This window comes from Diaphorina citri, unplaced genomic scaffold (genome assembly GCF_000475195.1).
Source record: "Diaphorina citri unplaced genomic scaffold, Diaci psyllid genome assembly version 1.1 scaffold1122, whole genome shotgun sequence".
NCBI lineage: Eukaryota > Metazoa > Arthropoda > Insecta > Hemiptera > Psyllidae > Diaphorina > Diaphorina citri.
In genome coordinates, this window is record NW_007378551.1 from 74,453 (window position 1) to 87,713 (window position 13,261).

General features: G+C 24.9%; 1 protein-coding gene across 1 annotated transcript; it reads right to left on the minus strand.

Moving 5' to 3' along the window:
- Positions 1 to 11,645: 11,645 nt before the first annotated feature.
- On the minus strand, positions 11,646 to 13,217 carry LOC108253011 (peptide chain release factor 1-like). The gene has a single exon (XM_017446178.2). It carries the CDS (start codon positions 13,194 to 13,196, stop codon positions 12,117 to 12,119), a length of 1,080 nt encoding a protein of 359 aa, XP_017301667.1. The 5' UTR covers positions 13,197 to 13,217; the 3' UTR covers positions 11,646 to 12,116.
- Between the last annotated feature and the right edge of the window lie 44 nt (positions 13,218 to 13,261).

Here is a 13,261-nt window from a genome sequence, read left to right on the forward strand (position 1 = left end):
AAATTTATTTACATATTTTAAAATATTTTATAAAAATATTAACTTTTAACAAAAATTTAATTTTTAAAAAAAATTAATTAAACCTAATGAAATATAAAAGATTTAATAATTTATATATAAAAAAACTGCCACCATTATCGTTGTATATTCATTTTCCATGGTGTATTAAAAAATGTCCTTATTGTGATTTTCACTCATATGAAATAAAAAAAAATATTTCAGAAAAAAAATATTTAGAAGCACTTTTAATTGATGTAGAATTATCTTTGCCTATAATTTTAAATAGAAAAATTCATACCATTTTTATTGGAGGAGGAACTCCTAGCTTAATATCAGATACCGGTTTAGATTATCTATTAAAAAATATAAAAAAATTATTATTATTCAAAAAAAATATTAGTATTACATTAGAAGCTAATCCAAGTACCTTTGAAATCGAAAAATTTCATTCATATAGTATTATTGGTATTAATAGATTATCAATTGGAATACAAAGTTTTAATAATAAATATTTAAATATACTTGGAAGAACTCACGATAGTAAACAAGCAAAATATGCTATAGAAATAGCAAAACAATATTTTAATAACTTTAATTTAGATTTAATATATGCATTACCAAATCAAACATTATCTGAATTAATGCTTGATTTAAATTATGCAATACAATATTCTCCGCCTCATCTATCCTTATATTCTTTAACAATAGAACCTAATACTTATTTTTTTAAGTATCCTCCATTATCTATGCCAAGTAATGATGAAAATGCTGTTATGCAAGATAAAATTACTAGTTTATTAAAAAATAATTATTATAAAAATTATGAAATTTCTGCTTATTCTAAAACTGGTTATGAATCCCAGCATAATCTAAATTATTGGAAATTTGGAGATTATTTAGGTATTGGAGCAGGATCTCATTCTAAGTTATCATTTCCTAATTATATAATTAGACAAATACGCTATAAAAACCCAAATATTTATTTAAAAAATATTTTTTCAGGTAATTCTATCGCAAAATCAAAGAAGATAGAAAAAAAATGTTTAATATTTGAATTTATGTTAAATGCATTGAGATTAAAAGATGGGTTTTCCCCAAATTTATTTTTTGAGCGCACAGGAATTAATATAAAAATTATTGAATCTAAATTAAAAAATGCTGAAAAACTTGGTTTATTAAAAAGAAATAATAAAAATATTAAACCAACCTCTTTTGGTAGATATTTTTTAAACGATTTACAACAAATATTTTTAAATAATTAAATATAATTATATTTTATTATAAAAAATTAAAATGAATATGATTAATTCAAAATACAATAAACGAAAAATATCTATTGCTCCAATGATGAATTTAACTGATCGTCATTGTCGTATGTTTCATAGACAAATTACACGATATAGTTGGTTATATACCGAAATGTTTACAACTCAAGCTATATTAGGAAATAAAAAACATTGTTTGGACTTTAATGCAGAAGAACATCCAATTGCTTTCCAAGTAGGTGATAATGAACCAAAAAAATTAGCTAAAAGTGCAAAAATAATTCAAAAATGGGGGTATGATGAAATTAATTTAAATTGTGGTTGTCCTTCGAATAGAGTACAAAACGGTTTTTTTGGTGCAATTTTAATGACAAAACCATTATTGGTTTCTGACTGTATTAAAGCAATGCGTGATTCTGTTGAAATTGATATAACAGTTAAACACCGTATTGGTATAGATGATATTAATTCTTATGATTTTGTAAGAGATTTTGTGGGAACTGTTTCTTCCGCTGGATGTCGTACATTTATCGTTCATGCTAGAAATGCATTTTTAAAAAAACTAAATCCTAAACAAAATAGAAAAATTCCAATCTTAAAATACAATTTTGTTTATAATTTAAAAAAAGATTTTCCTGAATTAGAAATAATTATTAATGGAGGAATCAAAACAAAAAAAGAAATTGACTTACATTTAAATTATATTGATGGTGTTATGTTGGGAAGAGAAGCTTATAAAAATCCATTTTTAATGTCAAATTTTGATTTAAATTACTATTCAAATTTACCGCAATATAAAATACCTACACGTATTGATATTATAAATCGTATGATATTATACATCCGCCAACAACTAAATAATAATAAAATAAAAAATATTAATAGCATAACTAGGCATATGCTTGGATTAATGAAAAATATAAAAGGATCTAATAAATTTAAACAAATTTTATCAAAACCAAACTTATTAACTATTGATAATTTTCAATTTTTTTTAAATACTCTTAATATACCTTAATATATTTATTAATTATTAATTATAAAAAAACAATGTACAATAAATTTATTTCTTCTACTAAAGAAATTATTTCTGAATTAAAGATTGGAAATATGATTATTTTAGTAGATTCAGAAAATCGTGAAAATGAAGGAGATATTATATTATCTTCTGATTTTGTAACACCAAATGCTATTAATTTTATGTCTAAATATGCAAGAGGTTTAATTTGCATGACATTAACAGAAAAACATTGTATTCAGCTCAAATTAGATATGATGACAAAAAAAAATAATTCTTCTTTTGGTACTAATTTTACCGTTTCAATTGAAGCGGCAAATGGAGTCACAACGGGAATTTCGGCATCAGATCGAGCACATACAATTAAAGTTGCTTCATCAAAAAAAGCTAAACCTTCTGATATCGTCCAACCTGGACACATTTTTCCTCTACAAGCTAAAAAAGGAGGAGTATTAATACGAGGAGGTCATACTGAAGCTGGTTGTGATTTAACAAAATTAGCTGGACTAACACCATCTGCAGTAATTTGTGAAATTTTAAATGATGATGGAACTATGGCACGTTTACCAGATCTAATAAAATTCTCTAAATTACATAATATTAAAATTGGAACTATTTCTAATTTAATATGTTATCGTTATAAATATGAAAATATTATTAAAAGAAAAGCGGAATATAATATAAATACTTTATATGGAAATTTTAAAATCATTGTGTATATAGATAAAATCAATAATGACATTCATTTAACTTTAATATACGGCTCAATCAATCCTAATAAAATAATACCAATATGGCTAAATCAACAACTTTCAATATTTGATTTTTTACACGCCAAAACAAGCTCATGCACACAAAATAATATTTCTTCAATAATGAAAATAATGAAATTAATTAAAAATGGTATTTTAATTTTAGTTAATTGTGAATATTCTATAAATTCTATATTTAATCAATTAAAAAATTTTAATATAATTGACGAAAAAAATAATATTATTCAACCAAAAGATCATAAAGATACTAATTTAGTTCATATTAATAATATTAATGCGCAAATATTAAAAGATCTTAATATCAAAAAAGTTAAATTAATGACGCATTTAAATGATATTTCACCTTTTTTAAATTTTAATATAAAAATAAAATAACAATTATTTTATATTCATTTTATAAAACTAAATATTATTAATAATTTTTAAAATAAAATATAGGAAAATTATGATTATTAACAATTATAAATCAAATTTTAATGGAAGAAATTTATATATTGGTATAGTGCAATCACGCTTTAATCAAACAATATCGTATAAATTATTAATATCTTGTATAAATACGCTAAAAAAAATAGGTGCACAAGAAAAAAATATATTACACATTAGTGTGCCAGGTGCACTAGAAATACCATTAGCATTAAAAAATATTATTCAAATTAAAAAATTTAATGTATTAATTGCTATTGGTGTTATTATTCGTGGTGAAACTTATCATTTTGAATTAATTGCAAATGAAACAATTTCTAATATTATGCAGATTAGTATTAAAAATAATATTCCGATTATTAATGCAATATTAACTACAGAAACTATAGAGCAAGCTAATTCTCGCATCTTAACTAAGGGTATAGAAACAGCATATGCCGCAATAGAAATTGCTAATTTAATTTCCTCTATAAAAAAATTACATTAATAAAATTAAAGGAGAAATAATTATTTTTATAAATCATAAAAATAAATCATTAGTTAATTTAATAAAGAATAAAACGCCTCGTCATCGTGCACGTGAATTTGCATTACAGGGAATTTATCAATGGCTTTTTAATAATATGGATGTTAATTTAATCGAAACATATATTAAAGAAATTTCTAATTTTTATAAAGTTGATAAAAAATATTTTTATCTAATATTACGCGGGGTAATTAATGATATAAATTTTTTACGTTATGATTTATCATTAATAATAGATAGATCAATTAATGAATTATCTTCAATTGAATATGTTGTATTATTAATTGGAACTTATGAATTGAAAAGTCATTATAAAATTCCTTATAAAGTAATAATTAACGAAGCTATTGAATTAGTAAAATCTTTTGGAAATATTGATGGTTATAAATATGTAAATAAAATTTTAGATAAAGTTGCATTAAATATACGAAATATAAAATTTAAAAAAATAAATTAAATATATTTATTAGTTTAAATTATATGAATTTTAAAATAAAAATGAAATTTATTTCTTAATAGTATATAATTCTATAGGACGAGTCATTAAAACATTATAAAAATAACAAACCTGGTCAGGTCGGGAACGAAGCAGCCATAGTTATATTTATAAGTGTTAAAATTTTTGACTCGTCTATTTAATTTTATTTTTTAAAATAATTTTAATATATCTTTATTTTAAAATTTTTATAAAATTTGATTTTAACAAAAAAAGGGGGCGATCTGGTTTCGACAAGGATAATGATATAGAAAAAAGCATATCGAGATCTGGTTAACTCGTACCAATATTCCAGAAAATTTAAATGCAAATGAATCAAAATACGCTCCAGTACGTTTGGCAGCATAAATTTATTAGTCACATATAAAGGACTAGCTCCATCTTTTTGTTCATTAGATTGATTAATGGAGTAAAAGAAATAATGAAATCGCAATAGTTAAAGTTACTAAACTATTGTTAAAAATAGTAACTCGTCTTTTTTGAAGTTTGTGCATTATCTTTATTTAAAGATTAAAAAAATGAAAATAGCACTAAATATGTAGAAATGTCTATAAAATATTCTTGGACGCGGGTTCAATTCCCGCCGCCTCCATAAATTTTATATATTTAAATTTCTTTTAAAGATATAATGATTTTAATATTGAGTAATATCTATAATTACATTAAATTTTAATTAATATAATTAATATGTAATTTAAAAAATTTTTAATCGAAATATTTGTTAAAAAAATATTACAAATTAATTCTTTTAAATAATTAGAAATTTTTAAAAAAAATGAAATAAATATATAAAAATACATAAAAATATGAAATTAATTCTAATATCAGTAATTATAAAAAATAATTTTTATAAACTAATAGATTTATTTCATAAATTTAATAAAAATAAATAATAGAATATATCGAGTATAAAATCTTAATTTTCACAAAAAATTTTACTTATTTAAAAAAAAATGAAAGAAACCACTAAAGATTCTGATATAGTAGAAACAAAAGAATGGATTTCGGCATTAAAGTCTGTAATTAAGATAGAGGGACCTAATAGGGCATATTATTTAATAAAAAAAATGATAAAATTCTTATTGCGCCATGGAATGAATGTTCCTTTATTTAAAAATACAGCATATATTAATACAATATCAAATAATTTTGATGATGATTTTCCGGGAAATATTAAAATTGAAGAGCATTTACAATCATTGATACGCTGGAATGCAATGGCATTAGTAATTAGAGCCAATAAGATTGATAGTAGTTTAGGTGGACATTTGTCAAGTTTTGCTTCGTTAGCTCATATCCTAGAAATTGGATTTAATCATTTTTGGAGAGCTCCAACTCATAGTCATGGAGGAGACTTAATATATATACAAGGTCATTCTGCTCCAGGTGTCTATGCTAGAGCTTTTCTTGAGGGTCGATTAACCGAAGAACAAATGATAAATTTTCGTCAAGAAGTTGATGGTTATGGTTTATCATCTTATCCTCACCCTAAATTAATGCCGAAATTTTGGCAATTTCCAACAGTTTCAATGGGATTAGGACCATTAACAGCAATTCATCAGGCGCGTTTTTTAAAATATCTACATGCTCGTAAAATTACTAATACAATAAATAGAAAAATTTGGATTCTTTGTGGGGATGGAGAAATGGATGAACCAGAATCAATAAGTGAAATTAGTATGGCTGCTCGTGAAAAACTTGATAATTTAATAATGATTGTAAATTGCAATCTTCAAAGATTAGATGGACCAGTACGGGGAAATAGTAAAATTATTCAAGAATTAGAAGCTCATTTTTATGGAGTTGGGTGGAATGTTATTAAAGTAATTTGGAGTAGTAGTTGGGATAAATTATTAAAATGTGATCAAAATGGTATTCTTAAAAAGATAATGATGGATACTCTTGACGGAGAATATCAAAATTATAGATCTAAAAATAGTGATTTTATACGTAAAAATTTTTTTGGAAAACATCCGAAATTATTAAAAATGATCGAAGAAATGTCAGATGAAGATATTTGGAATCTTACTTTTGGTGGACATGATTTACGTAAAATTTATTCAGCATTTAAAATGGCGCAAAAAAATAAAGATAAACCAACCGTATTGCTTATTAAAAGCATTAAAGGTTATGGATTAGGAAGATTTGGAGAAGCTCGTAATACGGCGCATAACATAAAAAAAATTGATCACCAAGGAATAAAGAGTATACGTGATTTTTTAAAATTACCTATTCCAGATTCAGAATTATCATTAGTTCCATTTTATAAACCATCTAAAAATTCTCCAGAAATTCAATATTTAAAAAATTGTAGAAAAAAATTAGGCGGTTATTTACCAAAACGTCGCCAAAAATCTGATGAAAAATTATTAATTCCACCATTAGAAGCTTTCAAAAAAATTCTAGAACCTACTTTAAATGAAAGAAAAATTTCTACTACATATGCTTATGTCCGTATTTTAAATACTATACTTCGTGATAAAAATATTGGAAATCGCGTTGTTCCTATTTTGGTTGATGAATCACGTACTTTTGGTATGGAAGGTTTATTTAGACAAATTGGAATTTTTAGTCAAGTTGGGCAATTATATGATCCAGTTGATAAAGATCAAGTTATATATTATCGTGAAGAAAAAAATGGACAAATTCTTCAAGAAGGAATTAATGAAGCGGGAGGTATGGGGTCATGGATTGCAGCTGCTACATCATATTCTACTAGTAATTGTATTATGATTCCATTCTTTACTTTCTATTCAATGTTTGGATTACAACGAATAGGAGATTTAGCATGGTTAGCTGGAGATATACGTGCTAGAGGATTTTTAATAGGAGGAACTTCTGGACGAACAACAATTAATGGTGAGGGGCTTCAGCATGAAGATGGTCATAGTCATGTATTAGCATCTACAATTCCAAATTGTATACCTTATGATCCAACATTTGCCCATGAAGTAGCGATAATTATACATCACGGATTACATTGTATGATCTCCAATCAAGAAGATGTCTTTTATTATATTACAGTCATGAATGAAAATTATAGTCATCCCGGACTAAAAAAAGGACAAGAAAAAGGTATTATAAAAGGTTTATATCTATTAAAAAATCATAATAATGAAAAATCAAAACTAAAAGTTCAATTAATTGGATCAGGAGCTATTTTAAGAGAAATATTAGCTTCTAAAATTTTATTACAAGAATGGGATATAGATTCAGCTGTATGGTCAGCTACTTCATTTACTTTATTAGCTCGTGATGGGCAAGAAACTGAGCGATGGAATATGTTACATCCAACAAAAAAACAAAAAGTTGCATATATTACTAAATCTCTTGAAAAATCAATTGGACCTATTATTGTGGCTACTGATTATATGCGATTATTTGCAGAACAAGTTAGAGCATTTATACCAAAAGGAAGAATATATAAAGTATTGGGTACTGATGGATTTGGTTGTTCCGATACTCGTAAAAAATTACGAGATTTTTTTGAAGTAAGCCGATATTATATTGTAATTGCAGCGCTTAATTCGCTCGCTAAAGAAAATTTAATCAAATTCTCAATAGTTTCCGAAGCAATTAAAAAATATAATATTAACACAAAAAAACAAAGTCCTTTTTCAATATAAATATAATAAAATTTTATAGAATATAATACATATGAAAAAAATAATAAAAGTTCCTAATATTGGAGATCTTTCAGAAGTAGAAGTCAGTACTGTAATGGTAAAAATAGGTGATACCATAAAAATTGATCAATCTTTATTAGTTGTTGAATCAGAAAAAGTAAGCATGGAAATTCCTTCCAGTCATAATGGAGTGGTTAGAGAGATAAAAGTCAAAGTTGGAGATAAAATTTCTAAAGATTCACAAATATTAATTTTAGAAGAACAGTACTGATGGAAAGAATGGTTTACTAGTATTGATCATAAAAAAATTGGTATCATGTATATTATTCTGGGCTTAGTTATGTTATTCCGAGGATTTACAGATGCTGTTATGATGCGTCTGCAACAAGCAATTTCTTTTGGGAGTTCTTTCGGTTATTTACCTCCAGAACATTATAACCAAATCTTTACTGCGCATGGTGTAATTATGATATTTTTTGTTGCTATGCCATTGGTTACTGGAATAATAAATTTTATCGTTCCATTACAAATTGGAGCAAGAGATGTCGCGTTTCCCTTTTTAAATAATCTTAGCTTTTGGATGACTTCTGGTGGAGCTATACTCGTAATGATTTCTTTATTTATTGGAGAATTTGCAAGTACCGGATGGCTTGGTTATCCACCCCTTTCTGGTATTGCTCAAAGCCCAGGAGTTGGAGTAGATTATTATATCTGGTCATTACAAATTGCTGGTATTGGTACATTGTTATCTGGTATTAATATGATTGCCACTATTATTAAGATGCGAGCACCAGGAATGAAATTAATGAATATGCCAATTTTTACATGGACTGCATTATGTACTAATATATTAATTGTTGCTGCTTTTCCTGTGCTAACTTCTGTATTATTTTTATCTACATTAGATCGTTACATTGGTACTCATTTTTTTACTAATGATCTTGGGGGGAATATTATGATGTATGTTAATCTTATATGGATTTGGGGGCATCCTGAAGTATATATTTTAGTATTACCGGTATTCGGTATTTTTTCTGAAGTAGTATCAACTTTTAGCAGTAAACGATTATTTGGTTATTCTTCTATGGTTTATGCTACAGTTGTAATCACTTTATTATCTTATATAGTTTGGTTACATCATTTTTTTACTATGGGGTCTGGCGCTAATGTTAATGCATTTTTTGGTATAACTACTATGATTATTTCAATACCAACTGGTGCAAAAATATTTAATTGGCTTTTTACTATGTATCGTGGTCGTATTCGATTTGAAGTACCAATACTATGGACTATAGGTTTTATGATAACATTTGTTATTGGGGGAATGGCTGGAGTTATATTAGCAGTTCCAGCAGCAAATTTTTTATTACATAATAGTTTATTTTTAGTTGCTCATTTTCATAATGTAATTATTGGAGGTGTATTATTTGGTTTAATGTCTGGAATAAATTACTGGTTTCCAAAAGCATTTGGTTATAAATTAGAACCATTTTGGGGGAAATGTTCATTTTGGTTTTGGTTAATTGGTTTTTATGTTGCATTTATGCCATTATATATACTTGGTTTTATGGGAGTTACTCGTCGCATGAGTCATTTTGAAGATATTTCACTACAAATTTGGTTTCAAATTGCCGCGTTTGGTACTCTTTTAATAGCAATGGGAATTCTTAGTTTTATAATACAATTAATCGTTAGTTATCGTAAACGACATACATTAATTGATATTACAGGAGACCCATGGAATGGTAGAACTTTAGAGTGGTCCACATCCTCTCCTCCACCAGTTTATAATTTCGCATTTATACCATTAATACATCAATCTGATTCTTGGTGGTATATGAAAAAAAATAATTTTAAGTTTCCGAAAGATAAATTTCAAGATATTCTTATGCCAAAAAATACTAATATTGGAATTTTAATTTCTATTTTTTCTTTAATTATGGGATTTGCGTTAGTATGGCATATGTGGTTATTAACTATAATATCATTTATTATTACACTAATAATAGTGATATATAATACTTTTAATTATAAAAGAAACTATTATATTTCTTCTGAAGAAATAACTTGTATTGAAAAAAAACGTATAAGATTATGATATCTAAAACTACTAATAATTTCTCTAAAAATTGCTTAAAAAATAAAAAAAATATAAATTACTATATAACTAATACTTCGAATCATGAAAATTCTACTATTTTAGGATTTTGGTTGTATTTAATGAGTGATTGTTTAATATTTTCATCTTTATTTGCAATTTATGCTGTATTAGGTCATAATTACGCAGAAGGACCGACTGCAATTCAAATATTTAAACTTCCATCGGTTGCTTTAAATACAATAATTTTATTATTATCTTCATTAAGTTGCGGTTTCGCAATAATACAAGCACAAAAAAAATATGTAAATGGGGTTATTTTTTGGTTATCAATTACTACTTTATTGGGATTTTTTTTTGTTATTTTGGAATTAAATGAATTTATAGAATTAATTAATAGAAATTTTGGTCCATGGCGGAGTGCTTTTTTATCATCATTTTTTGTTTTAGTGGGTATGCATGGATTACATATTATTTTTGGTATAATATGGTTAATTACTTTAATTTTACAAATTAAAAAATATAATTTGATTTTGGAAAATCAACGTAGAATAATTTGTTTATCTATGTTTTGGCATTTTTTAGATATTATCTGGATTGGTATATTTACATTTATATACTTAATCGGAACATTATCATAAATTTAAATGATTTTTATAAAAATAAATATGTATAATCAAAAAAATAAAAATAATTTATACAAAAATCTTTTTTTTATTGGAACAATAAAAGATTATATAACTGGTTTTTTTTTGTCATTAATTTTAACAGTTATCCCATTTATAATTTATTTTAATAAAAATAATAATTTTTTAAATCTAAATTTAATTAAATTTATAATTTTAAGTTGCGCGATTTTACAAATAATTATTCATATGATTTATTTTCTTCACATGAATATTAAATCTGAAAACGGATGGATTATATTATCGTTTATTTTTACGTTAATATTAATAATAATTATGTTTTTTGGATCAATTTGGGTTATGTATCATTTAAATCATAATATGATGCCTAATATGAAAAACTAAATAAGGATTTAACTTATTTTTCCTTGAGTAACTCTTTCTATCCCTGAAAGATCGCGCCAACTTTTTATATCACTAAAACCATATTTAAACAATAATTTTCTAACTAAATTAGATTGATTATAACCATGCTCTATTAATAATAACCCATTTTTCACAAGATATTTTGATGCATTTTTTACAATTTCTTTGATCGATGATAAGCCATTAGAATAATCAGTCAAAGCATTAATTGGTTCAAAACGTAAATCTCCTTTATTTAAATGAATATCTCCTTTTGGAATATATGGCGGATTAGCAACAATAATATTAAATAATTTTTTATAATTTTGTAAATTATTATACCAATTACTTTTGATAAATTTAATAGGTATATTGTATTTAGTTAATTTTTTTTTTGCATTTTTTTTTGCTATTTTTAAAGCAAATTTACTAATATCAGTAGCAATAATTTCAATTTTATTTTTAGAGTATATAGCTATTGCTATAGCAATAGCTCCCGACCCAGTTCCCATTTCCAATAATTTTATTTTTTTTTCAAATGTTTTTTTTACAATTAAATCTACCAATAATTCGGTTTCAGGTCTTGGGATAAGAACATCTGAAGTTATATTTAATACTAGCCCATAAAATTCCTTTTTACCAATAATATATGCAATTGGTTCTCCTAATATACGTCTTTGAATTAATTTATTAAGAATATTTATTTCTTGTTTATGTAATTTTTTTTCATTATTAATAATTAATTCTACATCAGACAATCTAGTAACATACTTTAATAAAATATTAGTTTCAAATATATTTAATGGTGATTTTTTTTGTACTGTAAAAATAGTATTTTTTTTTAACATAATAAATTTTTAATTTGAAAAGAAATTTTCTATTAAGTCAGATTGATATTCTACTAATAATGAATTAATAATTTCATTTAAATCTCCATCCATTATATAATCGAGTTTATATAATGTTAAATTAATACGATGATCCGTCATTCTTCCTTGAGGAAAATTATAAGTACGAATTCGCTCACTTCGATCACCTGATCCAATTAATAATCTACGCATTTTTGCTGTATTTGACTGTTGCTCACGTAATTTTGAATCTTTAATTCGAGCCAAAAGAATTTTTAATGCAAATGCTTTATTTTTATGTTGACTACGATCATTTTGACATTGAACAACGATACCAGTTGGAATGTGTGTAATACGAACGGCTGAATCAGTTTTGTTAATATGCTGCCCTCCTGCTCCTGATGCACGATAGGTGTCTATTCGTAAATCAGCAGGATTAATATTTATATCCTCAATTTCATCTGCCTCAGGTATTACAGCTACTGTACAAGCCGATGTATGAATACGGCCCTGAGTCTCTGTTTTTGGTACACGTTGAACTCTATGAACCCCGGATTCAAATTTTAATTTTGAGTATACATTTAAACCAATAATGCGTGCAATTATTTCTTTATACCCCCCTATTTCAGAAAGAGACCTAGATATTATTTCAAATTTCCAATAATTTCGTTCAGAAAATCGTATATACATTCTTAATAAATCATTAACAAATAATGCGGATTCATCTCCCCCAGTCCCAGCTCGAATTTCTATAAAAATATTTCTTTTGTCATTTTTATCTTTTGGTAAAATTAATTTTTTTATCTCCAATTCAATATCAAATATACGTTTTTTTGCTAAGTTAATTTCATCTAAAGCAAAATTTCTCATTTCTAAGTCATTTAACATTTCTTTTGCGGTTATAATATCCTCATTTATTTTTTTATAATTATTATAAAGTTCTACAATAGGATATAAAAACGAATGTTCACGAACTTTTTTACAATAATCTTTAATGTTATTATGAACTTCTTTCTGTGTAAGTAAAAAATCCAATTCTTTTAATCGTTTTGAAAATTTTTCAAGTTTAGATAGCATTAAATGTTTCATAATTTATTTAATATTTAAAAAGAAATATAATAATTTTTATAAAATATAAATATTAATTAATAAAA